The sequence below is a fragment of the Zootoca vivipara genome, chromosome 10, assembly GCF_963506605.1.
Source record: "Zootoca vivipara chromosome 10, rZooViv1.1, whole genome shotgun sequence".
Classification (NCBI taxonomy): domain Eukaryota; kingdom Metazoa; phylum Chordata; class Lepidosauria; order Squamata; family Lacertidae; genus Zootoca; species Zootoca vivipara.
The window spans coordinates 26,091,770-26,109,575 of record NC_083285.1 but is presented as its reverse complement, the minus strand read 5'-3'; the positions used below and the strand labels follow the sequence as shown (position 1 = coordinate 26,109,575).

The following is a 17,806-nucleotide window of genomic DNA, read 5'->3' as shown; positions in this document are numbered from 1 at the left end:
AGTGTTTCAGAAGAAATTAGCTTTAAAATATGATTGCTGCGAAACACTTGCTACTAGAGGGCAGTCTTGTCCCAGAAGCTAGCCCATTTCACTGGGCTGCCTTTTTAAAAGAATCTGAAGCTGGCCTTCCTTGTGTGCCACATTAATGTGTGGCAGCACAGAAGTGAGACATTTCATTCTGTGTGTCTTGCTGAGATATTGTTGCATCTCTCGAAACTTATTAAAGCAAATGGATAAAAACCTGAGGGTTGCCAAGCACTTAGGAGAAGTCTCTCAGCATGACAACAACTTGCAGACAGCCTCACAAAGATTTGGGGGGAGAATCTAGTAGCTTGGGAATGTACTGGTTTACTCCTTAAAGCAGTTTTAAGTATTGTGACATGCTTTTTTCTTAATTATCTCTCTCACACACGGCTGTATTGTTAATTTTCTTTGTTCAGCCAAGCTTCAAATTTTGGATTTTACTGTTTTTTTGTTGCTGCTAACAATCTAATGTTTCTGCATAGTTATCAAATATCTGATTGATCTTGTTTTGTCTTGGGTTACTCCAATCTTGTTTCATAAAATGAGGCTTGTGGGTTTTTTTTTCGGTCATAACCTTCTTTGAAGGCCTTGGGTGGAAAAGCAGCGTATGAATCTAATTGTAAATGTAAAATAAAATTGTGCAATGAATTGTCACAGGCCAGGGGATACTTGGTCAGATGCATGCAGTGAGTGTTTATCCCAGGCATCCCCAAACTGCGGCCCTCCAGATGTTTTGGCCTACAGCTCCCATGATCCCTAGCTAAGAGGACCAGTGCTCTTACCGTAGCTAGGGATCATGGGAATTGTAGGCCAAAACATCTGGAGGGCCGCAGTTTGGGGATGCCTGGTTTATCCATATATATTGAACTATGCTCAGAAAATCAAACCCTGCATGCAGGGTGTGAGTTTTGTTGACCTCATTGGGGTTTAGTTCTGCTGTACACTGTCCTGGTACTTTATGAGATGGCAGTATAAAATACATTTAGAGATTCGGGTGGTGTTTTGGTCTAAACCATTGAGCTTCTTGGGTTTGCTGATTGGAAGGTTGGTAGTTTGAATCCCCATGACAGGGTGAGCTCCCATTGTTTTGTCCCAGCTCCTGCCAACCTAGCAGTTCGAAATCACACCAGTGCAAATAGATAAATAGGTACCACTGTGGCGGGAACGTAAACGGCGTTTCTGTGTGCTCTGGTTTCTGTCACAGTGTTCCATTGCGCCAGAAGCGGTTTAGTCATGCTGGCCACATGACCCGGAAAACTGTCTGTGGACAAACGCCGGCTCTCTTGGTCTGAAAAGTGAGATGAGCACCGCAACTCCATAATTGCCTTTAACTGGACTTAACCATCCAGGTGTCCTTTACCTTTAGCTTCCCTATAAAATACTTTTATAAATAAAATAACACAAAGGTGTCCTTATTTATTTTTTTAAAACTATCTGGTGGCAGATTTTCAGGTTTTCCTGCAGCAGAACCACAGTGAAACTGCTTAGTATTACTGGGTGTCCTATCTCAGTGGTGAAATACAAAGGGAACTAAATGACTATAAATGACCAGCACTTAAAACAGATCTTAACATGTTTTTCTGCTAACATACATGATTATGTATTTTAAAATATACATGATTATATATGTTAAAATATAGCTGAAGATTGGGATTTATTTTCCCTTTCACAATAGGGTATTTACAGGCAGTGTGGTGGTAATGGAAAGGAGACCAGCGGTTGCTAGTTATTTTCTACGAGTTAAGGCCAAGTATCTAAAACCTGACCCTTTGGTATGCTTCTGTAGTTGGCGGGTGGAGACATCGCAATACTCTCTTTCATACCTGCCAAGTTCCTGCCTGAAAAATAAGGGATAGTACTGGAAGTAGCAGACCGGAAGTAGCGCTGCCGCCATTTTGGAACTGGGCGGAGCATGCTCAGAAGCGACTTTTGATGCTGCTCTGCCCAGTTCCAAAATGGCCGCTGTGCCAGAAGTCGCACTGCAGCCATTTTGGAACTGGGCAGAGCAGCATCAAAAGTCGCTTCTGAGCATGCTCCGCCCAGTTCCAAAATGGCCACCGCACCAGAATAAACCGGGGAAAAACAAAAAAAATATATGTTTTTTTCAGCTGGGAGCAGCTGGAAAAATGGTTGTTTCCTGGGGAATACGGGAGACTTGGCAGCTATGCTCTCTTTCTTTCTCTCTGAAAATTTCACGATTTGAAATTGGGGAATGCATCTGTTTATATATCATCGAGCCATCCATGGAATTGGGAATTGACATTGGGAAATGCATTTGTTCATGACTGGAGCCACTCTTGAAACCCCATTCATTTATGTTTGTCTTTTTAAATAATACTTACACAGGAATCGGACGGCGTATCTTTCCACTACTGGTCGTTATTTGATGGGCACGCTGGATCTGGGGCGGCTGTTGTAGCATCAAAGCTGCTTCAGCATCATATTGCAGAGCAGCTGCAGGAGATTGTGGACATCCTGAAGAACTCGGCTGTCCCTCCCCCGACCTGCCTGGGGGAGGAGCCAGAAAGCATGGCTGCTAACACCCGAACTCTAACCAGAGCAGCCTCCTTACGGGGGAGTGTTGGCGCCCCGGGATCACCCGGCACCCCTCCGACTCGTTTCTTTACAGAGAAGAAGATATCTCATGAGTGCCTCATTATGGGGGCTATTGAGACAGCTTTCAGAGAAATGGTAGGTGTCTCTTCTGCTGTGCTTAGTAATCTGTTGGTAGGATCCTTCTCTGTTGTTTTGGGTACAGCTGGGGGGGGGGAGGAATTGACATGCCGACATCAGCACATTTAATAAGTTTGTCTGCTAAAGAAAACTAAATGCCAGTCTTCTTAATGGTATTATTGGGCTTTTACTGGCAAAATGAACCTCCACTAGAAACCTGTGTAATGGTCCTAATATGAGTGATTGTGGGCATACAGTGTGTGCCTTAAGTGTCGCAGGTGAGAGCTTCCAAGTTGCAGTCTAAAAGAGGGCACAGAACACTGGTTTAGAGTTAGGTGACCGTCACGATCCATGTGGCAGTGGAGGGCAAGCAGGTGGCAACTATTGCAGTGGTGCACCCAAGAATCTGTGGCCTGGCTCAGTTAATGTAGACCTATTTTTCTTTGCTGGGCCTATAGTAGACTTCACCGGAAGAGCCCTAAGTTGATGACAGAATATAACCAGAGTTTATAGCCAGTATCTGATGCATTGCATCATCTTCCCCAGTGCGAATGTAATGCTGACTTCATAAAATCATGATTTGTACTCCAAAACTAGTTTTGTGAACTACTGTTTCTGTGCCTCATCTCTCCTTTCCCCCCTTCCTATGTTAACCATGTTACATTGTGTACCATTGCAAACCACGGTTCCTTCATAAACCATGGTTTGGAGTAGATTTGCAAGCTGACTATGAGTGAAACCCTGCTCCCTCTTTCCCTCTTGCTCTCTCCCTCTCTCCCCCTCTGTTTTGTCTTGGAATGTATTTGTGTGAGAAGCTGGAAATTTTATTTTACACATGGAAGCTATGACAAAATGTTGCCATGTTCCCATCAGCCAACCATTCCCCTCTCTATGATCCTCCATTCTGTGCCATCTGATTTGTCGTTTGCCCCCTCCTCGATCCCTAACAATCAGTCAGCATTCTGTAGCCACTGAGGATTCTCAGTCCTCATAAGACTGTTTTTGGGTGTCTTTCCATGAGGGTGTTTTTTTAATTTTATTTTTAAATTCTTATTTCTGAAAACCTTCAGGTTCCCCCAAACCTGCTGTTAAATTCACAGTCACCCCTAAACTTTGGAAATAAAGGGAATGAATTGAGTTCTGATTAAATGAGTTAACATTAATTTAGGAAGAAGTATGGAGACTAATCAGATTCTGAGATTGCATTTTCAAGTTGTATTGGTCGCATGTGTTATGGTGGAGAAAAAAAACCCCGGCCCTTTCTTTGTACAAACTTTGTGGAGTTTTTCCTCCTTTGTGTCCACTGGGTGCTAATAATTAAATTGTTCTCAGTAACTATAAATCATGAAATTGTTAGATAATTACTGTTCTGATCATCTCCATAGGTTACATCTTTTGTGGTTCTCCCTTCTTTGATACTGCTTCAGAGGCCTTAGAGAGTCCCTGTTGTTTAAAAATAATTGGGGTTGAAAAATAATTGAGGGCAGAAGCATGAATTAGCGAGATAAAATTAAAAGTTGTTTAAAACATTCATATTGATTGACAATTAAACATGAGAACCAGAATATTACGGAACTTACGTAAAAAGAAAAATTCTTTTCACCAGATGAATATAAAAAATAAGTTAATGCTTGGAAACCCCTTGGTAAAAATGTTAGTTTTGCATTTTAGGTTTTCTTGCATTCACACCTACAGGAATTTGCAAAGCAGGTGCAAAATCTTGAGGACCCGATGCCCTTTTAAAAATGGGCAGTTTCTAGTCTATACAGTTGGGTGTGTTTGAGAAATCCACAGGTTTGATCCAGAGGTGCCTTGCTTGAGTAGAAAGGGACTTTCCCACCCATGCAAGTTGGCCCCATGATTTACATTGCCTTCTGCTGCACATGGGACCCAGGTGGTGCGGTGGGTTAAACCACTGAGCCTAGGACTTGCTGATCAGAAGGTCGGCGGTTCGAATCCCTGTGACGGGATGAGCTCCCGTTGCTCGGTCCCAGCTCCTGCCAACCTAGCAGTTCGAAAGCATGTCAAAAAGCAAGTAGATAAATAGGAACCGCTACAGCGGGAAGGTAAACGGCGTTTCCATGTGCTGCTCTGGTTTGCCAGAAGCGGCTTTGTCATGCTGGCCACATGACCTGGAAGCTATACGCCGGCTCCCTCGGCCAATAATGCGAGATGAGCGCGCAACCCCAGAGTCGGTCACGACTGGACCTAATGGTCAGGGGTCCCTTTACCCTTTACCTTTACCTGCTGCACACATTGATGTGTGCGGTCTTCTGTCACTCTCCTTGCACACTTCATGCTCAGACCTGGCATCTTGGAGGTCCCCAAGGGCTGCAGTTGAAGAGGAGGGATGTGGGAAAGCTTGTCTTATGAGCAGAGTTCTACCTGTGTTTCTTTGGGTCCACGTTGCAAGTGATTGCCTTGACCCAACTAAGGCGATTCTCTTGGGAAAGCCAGGCTCACACGTTTGTGAATTGTGCTGACGCGCACCTCTTCCTTGCTAGATTGTTGCCCGTAGTTCCAATCTCAGTCTGAAGCATTTAGTCTCATCGCTTTCCATTGGATGTGTGGTCTTGTGTGATTTGGATATGTGCTCTCATCCATGTTTTTTTGTCTTACGATCCCATTTTGTACAGATAGAGCTGGATAAAGCCAGTAAACAGGCACCCCCAAACTGCAGCCCTCCAGATGTTTTGGCCTACAACTCCCATGATCCCTAGCTAACAGGACCAGTGGTCAGGGATGATGGGAATTGTAGGCCAAAACATCTGGAGGGCCGAAGTTTGGGGGTGCCTGGCCAGTAAATGTAAAAAAGCTCCCTTATTTAGGGAGCTTCCTGACGACCCACCACCCTGCCCCTGTGGCACTAATCTCCTACCTCCCGTCCATTACACCACCCTTCAAAGGTTTCCTGAGTTCAGAATGAAGCAGGATCTGTAGGAACACAGGAAGCTGCCTTTATATGTTGAGTCGGGCCATTGCTCATCTAGCTCAGTTTGTTTACCCAGACAGGCAGCAGCCCCCCAGGGCTCTTCTCTCCCAGCCCTGCCTGGAGATTGAACATGGTACCTTCTGCATCCAGAGCGAATACTGAGCGATGGTCCTTGCTTCGCAAATGAATGCTGTGTGCTGATTTTAATTGGATTTGGATGTAGGAAGCTGCCTCTTTCTGAATCAGCATTGCCTACACTGTCATCTCATACAACAGTGTAGCAGCTCTCTAGGGTTTCAGAGCCCTACTTTGTAGGAGATGTCAAGGACTGGAACTGGCATCTCTTAGCATGCTTCTGCACTGCCATGCCGAATTTCTTGATTTATTTTGCGTATCAATATGCAGGGGATTTGATCTTCACTAGAACCATCTCTTTTATAGAAGTGCAGCTAATCCTATTTACATCTTAACACTGGTGAGTTTTGAAGTGATTAGATGTAAAAACACATACAACTAGGAAAAAAATTATACCAAGTTTCCATTTATCAGAGTAACAACTTTGGATGCAACTTTGGTCTGCCTTTCTGTTGTATCAGATGACTTTAAACATGTGCAGGAACAAAACTGCATGCAGCAGTAGTTCCTCGTGGATCATGTTCAAATGTGTGTTTTTATTTTTATTTTTATTTTTTAAAAAATTTATTAGAAATAAATTCAGCTAATAATAAACCATTTGACTCATCTCCAGAATGCTTCTCCACGCTGAATTTAACAAAATGTACAATAAAAAATATTAAAGCAGTGGGGAGATAAACTTAGTGCATTTGGGATATGAACAACTCCATTAGCTTTTGAGGGCTTTGTGCTTTTATACCTCTGTGTTCATCAAACGCGATGAATACTGAATAAATACCGTAGGTTGTCTGGAGCTGCCTGAAGTGCAATTCACACTTGAGCCAGAAGGTGGCCTCATTGGGCAGTTTACATCTTGCTCCAGCTTGTGCCTGTCACAAAACCATCATAGAAATTTGTAGAGCAAATGGGATTGAGCCCTCAGTGCTGAACTGCACAGAATCTTATTTGTGACAGATGCTATTAGCATCACAATCCATATACCCTGCTTCAGCCCACTTGGGGAGTGCTTGCTGCCAAGTCCTGCCGAGCCAAGTCTTAACTTTCTCACGTGCAAAATAACTTTCCTATTGCTCTACTTAACCTGGTGCCTACTGGATCTGAAAGCATGATTGTGGGGCTTGGTTGTCAATACGAATTGTGTGTCTTATCTCTAGTTGTCGTGGCTACTGTTTGTTACGGTACGTTGCCCTCAATATATTTATTTTCTATAAGGGGAGTGGGGATGGCCTTCTGGGGCAAGTCTTGACCTGAAAGGGGAATATGTAGCTACGGGGCCAGGGGACAAACCACTAGCCAGCCTTTCCTTCTGCAAGAAGACTAGTCTTATAATTAATAACGTTAAATGGCAGGTGACTAATGGCAATTGCTAAAGAAATTAGCTGTTTTTAATATGTGGAAATAAATGCTGTTGGTTTGTTTGTGCGTGTTTTGATCCAGTCTTGTGAATGCTCCAGTAGTCCACGTTAAAATGACAAACGGCCTGCTTCAGATTCCCCCCCCCCCAGGGTATGGAAAAACGAAATGAATAGATTCCACTGTATTTTTCGGGGACCTGCAAAAAGGACTGCAAGTGTGATCATCTTTGTGAGGAAATGTATTTGTCTCCCATTTGGCAATGTGCTATGTGTACACAACTCGTGTCTTTTGGCAGCCGTTCAGTATTGATACTCCTGCGAATGTTATACATTCTGTTCCCTCAGCTAGCTTAACAAGATTTTTTAAAAAAAACAAAATAACCAAAAAGGCTGGATATGCACATTTGGCACATGTACATTAAATTATAAAAGAGGGGACATGGGTGGTGCTGTGGTCTAAACCACTGAGCCTTGGGCTTGCCGATCAGAAGGTCGGCGGTTCGAATCCCCACGATGGGGTGAGCTCCTGTTGCTCGGTCCCAGCTCCTGCCAACCTAGCAGTTCAAAAGCACCCCAAAAAGTGCAAGTAGATTAATAGCTACCGCTCTGGTGGGAAGGTAAACGGCGTTTCATGCGCTGCTCTGGGTTCGGTGTTCTGTTGCACCAGAAGCGGCTTAGGCATGCTGGCCACATGACTCGGAAAAACTGTCTGCGGAGCGGACAAACGCCAGCTCCCTCAGCCTGTAAAGCGAGATGAGCACCGCAACCCCAGAGTCGTTCACGACTGGACTTAACTGTCAGGGGTCCCTTTACGTTTACCTTATAAAAGTATGTTAATATGCAGCGTAGGTTTGCAATCTGGTGCCCTTTGGACACGGACTGTAATTCCTGTTATCCCTCACCATTGGTCATTCTGACTGGAGATGATGGATATCATAGCTTACGTCACCTTGAGAAAACCATGTTGGATGCTCCTGCTTGGAAGTAGCTCAGAGCTGGTATTGACTTTTTAGCAAAATGAGAGGATAAAATTCGGAAGTGATTCCCTGCACGTGGCAGATACTATTTTAAAGTACTCTCTCACAATTTAAAAAAAACCAAGCAACTCCCTTCAGCGGTGGGGAGGGGGAGGGGGGAACAAAGTTTTCAAACTCCTCTTGAAGTCTGACTAGTCTGCTTTCCAGGTTTTTTGCATAAGTAACATTTAAAAAAGTGAACTTCCGCCTGTACCCTAAAATGGTACAGTCCATTTTGCCACTTCATTCCCAACCCTTTCTGCAGTGTGTGTAATGGTTGAAAATGTTTAAACACGGGCTTCCTGTTTCCGGTGGTGAGAAATGGCTGACTCCCATATGATCGGACCTCAGCCATGCCAGTAATTCAAGGCTGATACGGGGGTAATTAGCCCTGGCAGACTCCCCGTGGTGGGGGAGGACTGTCTCATAGACCCACAGATTGTCTGAGATTGTCAGCTTGCATCAAGGTGCAAGCGGCAGGACACTGAGTCCCAGAGCACGACACGGCTGACACTCTCCGAAGCCACTCTCATAGCCGGAAATATCTGTTTGATAAAATAATGAGATTTGGACAATAAACAGACATAGTCTAGACCGAAGAAGACTGAGAGAAAACCTGCAGAATGGCACAGTCCCTGGTGTTTAAGCTCAGATATCAAAGAGATTCTCATCATGGTGTTTGGATTACGGAGGTGATCAGTACGTTCTTTTACAAGTACAGATGGACTTTTATTTATAATTAAGTATTAAATTGCGCAGCTTTACTTAGACTTGAAAGACTTGATAAAGATAAAAGAAGAAACAAGATGGCGCTTGTTAATAGGATGCAGCACAGAAAAATGAGAGTTCCTCCTTTTTTCGAGGAAAGTGGGAGATGCTTGCTAGCTGACTTTGTAGTGACTTGAGACAATAATTTGGGATAACATACACTGCATCTGTTTGCAGAATTTCTTCATTATGAGCAAGAGAGAAGGCTAAATGGATGTCTAGCAGCCCCCCTTCTAGGGCCCAGAAGGGGGGGGGATTGTGTGGTCTCCGAAAGCTGATCGATCGCCAGATGACTTATATCTGTGGAATACAGTTCATTTACAATATTCATTGCAATATTGAAAACAGTATGCATAACATCAAACGACAGGCTTGGACAACAGCCCGGATTGGAATAACTTAACAACATGGGAGTTGCTGCGTCATTGAACTCTAAATGATAGACTTGGACAAGGTTGGAAGATTGGAATGAAGTCAGGAAAAGCTGCACTGGCAAATAGACAGTTGGAAAAATACATATTTACAAATGAAGCTGTATTTGATGGATGAAAGGATATATGATTTCTGACATGATTGAGAATCACACAGCCAGGGACGGAGAACTTTAAAGCGTTAAGATCGGAATGTGGAAAAAATGAGAAAAACAAGAAGGCGGCAGGAACAAAGATATTGGAGATATATCTCGAGGTCCAGACTATGGGGAGCCTGGAAAAAACAATAATTAATAATTTGGACTGTAATTTGGTTTTTAAATTTTAGTTTATTGTTTTTAATTGGATTATGATTAAGGATATGTTAATTGGCTGTTTTTATTGGATAATTAATAAAAATGATTTATTTATTTATTTAAAAATGTTTAAACGCACCTCTGGTCATGAAAGCTTAAGTTATGCTTTCCAGTTGTAATATGTGTGACCATTTGTTGGTCAACATTTGACCAACTGAGTTTGAAATTTTGTGTTTCAGTTTTTTAAAAAAACGTTTTTCATTTATAAGGCATTTGTGTGTGTGTTTGTGTTTTCTGAACTGCCCAGAGGGCTCCTCCTGTTATGGCAGAGCTATCTATATAAACGGAGTGAATAAGATAATAACAGCAAATCATTGGCCTTGTAGTGAGGTGTGCCTTTCAGAAGTCCACCCGTTGTGCAGTCAAATTTTTATTTCATACTTCATGGGGAATTATTGTTGTTTCTAAACTCAGGGTAGGAATGACAGGCTTTGAGGGCCAGACTAGATAGAAGGTGAATTTTAACTGGGTTGAAATACAGTTTTTATTATATAAAGAGCAAGGTACTGTGGATAATTTGTCTGAAATGTAAAGAACAGCTGCTGAGAGACTCTTTTGGTCGGCAGCATGGAAGGGTGAGAGGGTGCTCAGGCTCCCAACCAATGCCTTTTGTTATGTAAGCATTAATTGCATTGCCTCCAGGCTGCCTCTTAATTGTGGATGACCCAACATCCACAGAGTACTTCATGCTCTAAAGACAATACCATGGAAGTGGTTGGTATGTTGTACAGAGATCTGAATATTCTAGTGACTTTCTTGAAGCGGTTGCTGTCTTAAATGTGGGGATGACGGGAACTGTAGTCCAAAAACAGCCAGGGACCCAAGTTTAGGAAACCCTGTTCTAGAGTGTGAGAATGTGACTTGGCTTGAGTGTGTGTGTTTCTTTCTTTCTCTTTCCTTTATTATACCTTCCTTTGTATAAGGCTGCAGTCCTAAACTCCCTTACCCGGGTGTAAGCCCCATTGAATTTATAGGACTTACTCCTGAGTTGACATGATTAGGCTTGCAGCTTTGCCAAGTTTCAAAATGGTGGTTCTTGCTATTGGTTTTCCTGCTGTGGTTTCTTACTTGCCCAAAAACAAGTGTGTGTGGTTATATACATGGCTCCAGAATGAGGTAGTAGAATGGACCATACCACTTCAGTCTACAGGAAGAGGGAATTGCATTCTTAGATGTTTCCCAGTATAGAAGTTGTAATAACAGAGCTGGGCTGTGTCCATGAGGCAGACTGAGGCAGCCGCCTCAGGTGGTGGAATCTAAGGGCCGCCTCTGTGTGTGCCCCTTCCCTGCTGCCATTGGAGGAGAAGTGAGGAGAAGTAGCTGCTTCCAGTGAGATCTCACGGGGTTCTTTCAAGATCTTGCCAGAACCCAGAAGCCGCAGCTGTTTGACCTCAATACATGAGGCTTCAACAGGGGCAGCGTGGGTTGGGCAGATGGCACACCTAGGCTGCCACCTTCCCATTTTGCCTCAGGTGGCAAAACTGGATGGGCAGTCTCTAATAATAGTAGCAATAATAATAAAAATACCGTAATCAATAACCATCCTCACTAGCGGAAATCTATTACAGCAAGGAATGGGTTGGGAACTAGGGCACTGATCTGCTATTTTTTTTTCCTTGCAAGGAATTTTTTTAAACATGCCATTGAAAAATGACACCCCTGACCTGCACTCTGAATTAATGCAGCCCACACCCCCTGCTTCCATTCTGCTACACATGCAGACTAGGCTTTCCTTTTGTTCTGTCCATGAGGTAATTGCTGCTTCGCTCCGTATCTTTCTTGTACTCCTCCGCCTTTTCCCTGTCAGCTTCTCACTGCCTTCTTCCTCAGTCTCTGGCCTTCTCTACTATGTATCAAACATTTGTCATAACTTCTTTGATTTTTCTGAAGCGCCTGAAATAGAAAATCCAGCATTGTCTGCTTTTCAGTATATAACTATGTTTCAGACGGCTTTACCACTCACCATGAAAAGAAAGGCAGTATGTGGTTCTGTGCGTTAAATTCTGACAGGTTCTCTCTTTTTTTTTTTATTCCTCAGGACTTGCAGATAGAGCGAGAAAGGGCTGTGTACAATATTTCTGGCGGCTGTACGGCCCTCATTGTGGTGTGTTTGCTAGGAAAGCTCTATGTGGCAAACGCTGGCGATAGCAGGTAGGCACAATTCTTCACGGTTCTTGGTAAGTTAAGAACATATAAGAAAAGAAACACAGGCCCATTTGGTCTGGCATCCTGTTCTCACAGTGGCCAACCAGATGCCTATGGGAACACAGCAAGCAGCTCCTGAGCAGAACTGAGCTCTCCTCTCAGTAAGCGGCAGCTACCAACCTGCTGGAAGCTAGCATTATGACTCAGTCCTGTCTGGTGAATGTTAAAATATCTGACCAAGTGCATTGGTGTCCAAACTATCAAAGTGCATTGGTGTTAGGAGTCCTGGAATACAGCAAATCTAGATGAGATTTTTCCTGCTGCAGGGATGGAGGACAGGAATGTTTTTCTCAAATGAAAAGTGTCCTGTACAATCCAAGACACATTCCAAAAAACGAAGTGGCTTCTTTTGAACCTGATGAAGAGCTGATATGACCCTTTTTTTATTCACACATTAGATGGTCTTAGCTCATTCTTGGCTTTTGACAGATAAAGGCAACTGGTTTATACAGTCAAAATCTATAGAGTGGTACCTCGGTTTATGAACACAATTGGTTCCAGAAGTCTGTTCATAAACAGAAGCGTTCATAAACTGAAGCGAACTTTCCCATTGAAAGTAATGGAAAGTGGATTAATCTGTTCCAGACGGGTCCGCGGAGTACTCAACCTGAAGCGTACTTAACCCGAAGCATGGGTGTAATTTGTTCCAGAAGTCTGTTCATAAACTGAAGCATTCATAAACAGAAGCGAACTTTCCCATTGAAAGTAATGGAAAGTGAATTAATCCGTTCCAGATGGGTCCGTGGTGTTCGCAAACCGAAAATTCGTAAACTGAGGTGTTCATAAACCGAGGTTCCATGGTATCTATATCTGAATCTTATCAGAAGTGTCTTATTGTGTGAATCTTATCAGAAGTGTCTTATTGTGTGTTCTTGGCAAACGTCTTCTTTCCTGAGATGGGTGGATGAGAGTGCTTTCCAGTGTGTTCTTTTTCAAAGGGGTTGGTGTCAAGGTCAAAGCATTGATTTTCTGTCATTCGGAAATTGCATAAAGAAATGCAGCCACCAACCTCAGCAATGTTCTCCCAGCCTTTCTTCCCCTACTGCAGCATTGCTCTTTACTGTTCTGTTAACGTTTCAGCAGCGCCTTACAGTGCCAGGTACAATGTACTGTAATGCGTGTGCATTATAAGCTCTAAACTATTTCTGTTACAGTAAAGAATTTACAGCTCTGCTCTAATAGCTGTTACACATCTGTAGCCAGAAATCTGTCGTTTTGGATCAATACATAATTCAGCCCCTCTCTCCTTTTTCTAATTAGCCACTTCTCCTTTGAATATTTTACTTATCTGCCTCCTTGCACCATTATCTCCTCTTGCCTCAGCCTCAGCCATTGCTTCAGTATGTGGATCTTTCCCTTCCATAGGCAGAATGTTTTTTGAGAATTCTGTGATGTCACAGCAGTTCACATGGTGATTGGAGAGGGGGCTTGCAGATCCATAGGGTAGTGGAGTGGGATCATGGAGGAATGCAATTCTAGTACTTTTCACACAGCAGGAGCTATGATATGGTATGACTGCTTTTGCCTAGCCCCACTGTGTAACTTCCAAAACAAGGATGCTTGCTTGGTGAGTGGATGTGTTTAAGTGCCAGGGAAGATAACCAGTTTTCAGGTGGCATCCAGGAATTCAGATGACACACAGCAAATACTGTCACTTCTTTACCTCCCACCATTGAAATGTATTCTAGGAGAACGCTGTTTGTAGAGTAAGCATAAAGGATCCCTTCGCATCCCTAGACAACTGGGTAGCTGATTTGCAAGCTGCTCATGCTTGAATTCAGAACAAATTGATTTTCAGCATTGCTTGCGTTGCTTGACAGGTATCTCCTAGCCCAGCAAACTGTTTGTTGGCTTGCATACTCATTTGCTTATCTGGGCTTGTCTCCGTCCACTGCATCTTTTGAGGTATTGAAAGTGTGTGTGTGTGGGGGGGGGGAATAACTGGAGGCTACTATGATTAGACACTGGCTTCTTTCCATCCCTCCTACCAATTCTGCCCTTGCTTTGCACCTGCCAACGCAAAACTGTCCACTCTTCTGGTTTAGCACTCCAGTGAAGAAACAAAAGAATAATAATCTCCCATTAAGGTTTTCCCTAACAAACACATGAAACAAAAAAGTTGTCCTTACTTATGACTGGTTCATACATAAGACTCTGTTTATTTTAATAATAATAATATCTTTATTACGGTCATAGACCAGCAAAAAAGAAAAAGAAAACCAATAATACATAAAATAGATAGTTCTTGAGTATCAGTTTATTTTAATATATGGTTATGCCATTGGACATGTAAACAAACAGAGAAGCTTGTGTGTGTGTGTGTGTGTGTGTGTGTGTGTGTGTGTGTGTGTGTGTGTAGAGGAATTGGGGACTCCTACCGGTATATCCATTTTTCATGTTTGCACCTGCTCTTTCCCCGATTTACCACAATTTAAGGTGATGCCTCCCGTCATTCCCCTATGTGGTCATTTGGGTTCATGTGAGATCTTCTCCACACAGCTGTGTGGTGCCGCCACACCTGGAGGCTGCCTGCTTGGCGTCGACCCATGAGAGGGCCTTTTCATGGAAGGTTGTGGAATACCCTCTCTGGTGAGGTGTATCTGTCTCTCTTCTTATTGATGAGGGAATTAAAAAATGGCTCAAAAACAGTGCTGGTTGAAAGAATGTCTGTCTGTCTATCATATCTATCATCTACCTACCTACCTACCTACCTACCTACCTACCTACCTACTATTATAGATGTGTTTGCCATCCTGGGGTCCTTGAGAATTAAAGATAGGATATAAATTGAATAAATAATATAATAATAATATAATAATAATGATGATGATGTAACCCAAATGGAGAAAATCAACACAGATTCTTTGTTTGAACGGTGCCTCAGCCTCCATACTACTACATATTACAAGTAAGCAAGCCAGTGGTTTTTAAACCATTACTAGAAAGCAGCAGTGTGTGTGTGTGTGTGTGTGTGTGTGTGTGTGTGTTTGTGTGTTTAAGGCAGTGGTTTTCAACCAGTGTGCCATGGCGCCCTGGGGTGCCTTGAATGATGGTCAGGGGTGCTGGGGGCAGCACTGGCCTCTGTCCCTCTTTCCTTCCCTCCCACCTCTGATGCCTTCTTGCATCTCTGCCTCCCCAAGGCTTGCACAGCTGTTTATTACAGCAGCCCTGGCTGTAAACTCCACAGGCGAAGGGTGCGTCTCTTTGGGACCGGTGTGTGTGTGTGTGTGTGTGTGTGCGCGCGCACCTCAGAGACCAGGGGAGGCAGAAGCTGCCACCCAGAGGACTCCCAAGGAAGAGGGGAGAGAAGGCTGAGGGAGCACTCCATAAGGGAGGGTGTTTGAAAAAAAGGTGAGAGGCTGCTGGCTCTGCAGGCAAGTAGTGACATAACTGGGTTCCTGAGCACCACAGGGATGCTACAGAAAGAATGTAGTTGGTTAAGGGAGCCGTGGGCTCAAAAAACTTGAAAACTTCTGATTTAAGAGATTTTATAAACATCTAAGTAAAATGATTATTGCCCATATACAGATGAAATCAGCAGACTTTTAAATAACAAAATTATATGCCTGGATACGCTTGCTAAAAGAAAAGAAAAGTTTGTAGCTTATTTTCAGCTGCTCCTTTATGTTCTGTAAACAATCAGTGGATGCATTCCAGGCATGATTCTGTGTGCATGTTTAGCTGCCATAGTAAGCAAACGGCTGGGGGGGGGTCCTATACTTGTAGCCTTCAGTTTCCTCTGGCAGCTTTGGTTGCTTTCTGACCCATATAATCAAGATCTACTTATATCGACATAATGCCTTATTCTGTCCATCTGCTCAGTTGCCCACTTTCTCCTTCTTCTTCTTCTGTTGCAATTGACACATACTGGATTCCTCTTCAGAGAAGCCAGATGCTTCTGGCTCACCTGCATGTTCAACTGCCTGTTGACAAAATGAGCACATCCTCCCTGTGGCTTGGAATTCATAACACACCGTCAAACAGAGTTTTCCAAATGGTTTCTCTTTGTCACTTCTTGCCAGATTTTAGTATACCTTATAGAAATGTGCAGTTCAGTGTTCTGTTTCAGATCATTTCTGGCTGAAAAGGTGTGCAATAGAATCACGGCATGCTGCGAATGCTCTTTTAACAGGGGGAGGAAAGTTTGCTGTTGTTTTGATCATAGGAATACCAACAGGCCTAACTTTTGTCTTCCTTAAATTCATCAGTTCAGCTCAGCAGTCTTTTTTTTGGTGGGGGGACACAGAAGATTTAAGTTTCAAAAAGCATACTGTTTGTTCCAGGATTTGAAACATATGAGGGAATATGGCTCGGCGGAATTATGGTTAGTCATTGCAGATGCGGTGGTTTAACTAAGAGGTAAGCCTGGCAACCCCTTCATGGATCAATGCCTTGTCGTGGCGAAGGGGCTTGAATAACTCAGAGAAGCTATGAGCTATGCCATGCAGGGCCACCCAAGATGGACAGGTCATAGTGGAGAGTTTTGACTAAACATGATCCACCTGGAGAAGGAACTGGCAAGCCACTCCAGTATCCCTGCCAAGAAAACTCCATGGACAAAGACAACAGGCATATAAAAGTTATGACGCTGGAAGATGAGCCCCTCAGGTCGGAAGGCGTCCAACATGCTACTGAGGAAGAGCGGAGGACAAGTACAAGTAGATTCAGAGCTGATGAAGCGGCTGGGCCAAAGCCGAAAGGACGCTCAGTTGCGGATATGCCTGGAAGCGAAAGGAAAGTCCGATGCTGTAAAGAAAAATATTGCATAGGAACCTGGAATGTAAGAACCATGAGTGGAGGTAAGCTGGATGTGGTCAAAAATGAGATGACAAGAATAAATATAGACATCCTGGGCATCAGTGAACTAAAATGGAAGGGAATGGGCGAATTCAGTTCGGGTGACTATCGTATCTACTACTGTGGGCAAGAATCCCGTAGTAGAAATGGAGTGGCCCTCATAGTCAACAAAAGAGTGGCAAAAGCTGTAATGGGATGCAATCTCAAAAATGACAGAATGATCTCGATACGAATCCAAGGCAGACCTTTTAACATCACAGTAATCCAAGTTTATGCACCAACTACCGGTGCTGAAGAAAGTGAAATTGACCAATTCTATGAAGACCTACAACACCTTCTAGAAATGACACCAAAGAAGGATGTTCTTCTCATTACAGGGGATTGGAATGCTAAAGTAGGGAATCAAGAGATAAAAGGAACAACTGGCAAGTTTGGCCTTGGAGTTCAAAATGAAGCAGGGCAAAGGCTAATAGAGTTCTGTCAAGAGAACAAGCTGGTCATCACAAACACTCTCTTCCAACAACACAAGAGACGACTCTACACATGGATATCACCAAATGGGCAGCATCGAAATCAGATTGATTATATTCTCTGCAGCCAAAGATGGAGAAGCTCTATACAATCAGCAAAAACAAGACCTGGAGCTGACTGTAACTCAGATCATCAGCTTCTTATAGCAAAATTCCAGCTTAAACTGAAGAAAGTAGGAAAAACCACTGGGCCAGTAAGATACAATCTGAATCAAATCCCTTATGAATACACAGTGGAAGTGAGGAACAGGTTTAAGGATTTAGATTTGGTGGACAGAGTGCCTGAAGAACTATGGATGGAGGCTCGTAACATTATACAGGAGGCAGCAACGAAAACCATCCCAAGGAAAAGGAAATGCAAGAAAGCAAAATGGCTGTCCAACGAGGCCTTACAAATAGCGGAGGAGAGGAGGCAAGCAAAATGCAACGGAGATAGGGAAAGATACAGGAAACTGAATGCAGATTTCCAAAAAACAGCAAGGAGAGACAAGAGGGTCTTCTTAAATGAGCAATGCAAAGAAATAGAGGAAAACAATAGAATGGGGAAAACCAGAGATCTGTTCAAGAAAATTGGAGATATGAAA

At 43.3% G+C, this 17,806-nt stretch overlaps 1 protein-coding gene across 2 annotated transcripts in view; it reads left to right on the top strand.

Moving 5' to 3' along the window:
- PPM1H (protein phosphatase, Mg2+/Mn2+ dependent 1H) overlaps window positions 1-17,806 on the top strand; it is a 90,421-nt gene that overhangs the window by 34,313 nt on the left and 38,302 nt on the right. For both annotated transcript variants that reach the window (XR_009558260.1, XM_035126644.2), the window contains exons 3-4: window positions 2,371-2,715; window positions 11,729-11,841. Coding sequence is in view for 1 of the 2 variants with exons in the window: in XM_035126644.2 (XP_034982535.1) it covers window positions 2,371-2,715; window positions 11,729-11,841 (458 nt within the window). In the remaining variant the exon portion in view is untranslated. The remainder of the gene's footprint in view (window positions 1-2,370; window positions 2,716-11,728; window positions 11,842-17,806) is intronic.